The sequence below is a fragment of the Centruroides vittatus genome, unplaced genomic scaffold, assembly GCF_030686945.1.
Source record: "Centruroides vittatus isolate TY-2023 unplaced genomic scaffold, ASM3068694v2 contig_3248, whole genome shotgun sequence".
NCBI classification, from domain to species: domain Eukaryota; kingdom Metazoa; phylum Arthropoda; class Arachnida; order Scorpiones; family Buthidae; genus Centruroides; species Centruroides vittatus.
The window spans coordinates 9,281-11,608 of record NW_027122083.1 but is presented as its reverse complement, the minus strand read 5'-3'; the positions used below and the strand labels follow the sequence as shown (position 1 = coordinate 11,608).

The window sequence follows — 2,328 nt, the reverse complement described above, 5'->3', positions numbered from 1 at the left end:
TAACACAGAAGTAATTAAGCTTTAAAGTGGTTGAACTAAAGCGTGCCCCCAATCATATTCTAACATCTTAAGCCATCTTAACGGGTTTTGCTGTACTATTACTGTACTATTACAAAATGACGAAATGCTTCATTTTGAGGGTAGAGACTAGTTTTATTTTAAAATTATTGTGAATTCTAATAACGAGTAAAATATTCATTAAGTTCGACCGTACTAGTGATATGACCCCTTCTATGTCTTCATTCTGTCGACCTTAAATTAGGAACCAAAATTTAATAGCATTAATCCCTCTTTATACACAAGCTGCAGTGCCAAATTTCGTTTCTTAAACTTTACCGATTCTGAGATATTGTTTATTATCTCAGAACAGAGAATAAAGAAATGAAACAAATTAGAGCCAACATACTCATGCGTGCGAATTTTTCTCCTTTAATTGACATTTTCGGAGGGATTCGGGAGGTCTCAAAACGTGTAGATTTGCAAAAACCTTGAATGGTCAAATTTGGCACGATTCCAGTACTTTTGTGTTTTATATATAATACATAACAAGTTGGGAAGTAAAAAGGAGTTGGAGTCGGCAGATTTTTTGACGACTCCGACTCCACAGTCCTGGGGACCTATTTTGAGCTCTTCCGATAACTCAACGACAGCAATACACGGGACATTCGATAAGTCCCCTTAGCGAAAGGCAGTTAACGAACCTTAGATAAATCGCTATTCTGTGCTCTACGTTAAGTGGGTTTCGCTACGGGTAGTCGGTCGAGATGTGTCTGGGTTCCATGCTATCGATAGCTATTACGCTTTAACCAATCACAGTTTAGTTAACATTGTATTTTTGTCACGTGACTGCAACCCGCCATTTTCTAAGCGAAAAACGTGCTTATAGCATTGTCTGAACCAGCGTTAGTGATATACTGTAGTTTTTAATTTTGTTTAAAATGTCGAAAAAAGGACAACGAAGTCAACGAACCACAAGTCGCCAATTCGAGATGCTTGTGAATTTTATCGAAGAACACCATAAATTAATGTCAGGGAAATTAGAGGTTAATGTTACCTATGGTATCGAAGATGGAGACGGGGAAATTTTTTTCCCTAGCGACTCGTCGGCGACGGGGAAATTTCTCCCCTTTCTACTTTCGAGATGGCCGCGTTTCAGGTAATCTCGAATCAGATTCTCGAGTGATAATCTCTACTGGGGGCGTACCCGTACTATCTGTCGCATTATGCAAATTAATACTAATTTTTCGACGAGAGGAAAGTTTCGACGTGCGGTACGTCTATCGAAACCCGAACATTTATTCGTAAGAGAAGTCTTTTTTTTTTTTTTTTTTTGTGATTTAGGTTTGTATATTTCGAGATAATTCGCATTTTGTGCGTTAATATTATTAACGATAGCTTTGTTATTTAATTTGTAGTTTTTTTTTAACCCAAGATATGAGTGATATAGATATTAATTCCGAAGAATTTTGGGCGGGATGTACTTCCCAGACTTTTTTCCAATTGTTGGAACACGATTATACTGAACTTGGACTTGACTCGCGAATAGACAGAGGGTTTAAATTAGCTGTCAAATTGGGGTTACAGCACACTGTAGACATTTGTTCGAAATGTTCCAAACCGTGCAAAGTAGTATATCGCAACGACAAAAAATCGTGTGCGATGAGATGCCACAAATGTTGGAACTTCAGCTCTGCCTTCGACGGTACGTTTAAAGGTAAATGTGGAAACTTACCGTGGAATTCGATTTTGTCGTTTATATGGCATCACCTTGCGCTCGATTGCTCTACAAATATTTCTGCTAATGCCGCCGGAATATCTAACAAAGCTGCAGTCGATTGGTCGAACCATATCAGATTTGTAATGCTAGTAGCACTACATAATATTCTATCGTTCAAAATAGGAGGACCAAATAAAACTGTCGAAATAGACGAGACCGTTATTTGTAAAAGAAAATACGAAAAAGGTAGAAAGCTTAAAAGCACAAAATGGGTCGTCGGAGGCATTTGCCGAGAAGATAAAAGCTGTTTCGTTTGCCAAGTAAACGACAGGTCGGAAAATACTCTCAATTGGATTATATCGAAATTTATTAATTCGGGCACTACTGTATTGACTGACGAATGGAAAGGCTACTACAATATCGACAAATTGGAAGGAATCGAAATATCACACAGGACGGTTAATCACTCTGAAAATTTCGTCGATCCAAAAACGGGAGTCCACACCCAAAATATCGAAAGACTGTGGGGATATTTGAAAAATAAAAAAAAACCTTCCAAAACACTATACAGAAGACCTTTCCGATTCTTACATGTACGCATTTATGTATAG

General features: G+C 37.8%; 1 protein-coding gene across 1 annotated transcript; it reads left to right on the top strand.

Moving 5' to 3' along the window:
• Positions 1 to 1,434: 1,434 nt before the first annotated feature.
• On the top strand, positions 1,435 to 2,328 carry LOC136973612 (uncharacterized). Its single transcript, XM_067268349.1, has one exon. The coding sequence runs from the start codon at positions 1,435 to 1,437 to the stop codon at positions 2,326 to 2,328; it is 894 nt and encodes a 297-aa protein (XP_067124450.1).

Excerpts from the sequence above, each read along its gene's own strand:
- LOC136973612 (XM_067268349.1), top strand. The coding sequence starts at position 1,435 with ATGAGTGATATAGATATTAATTCCGAAGAATTTTGGGCGGGATGTACT.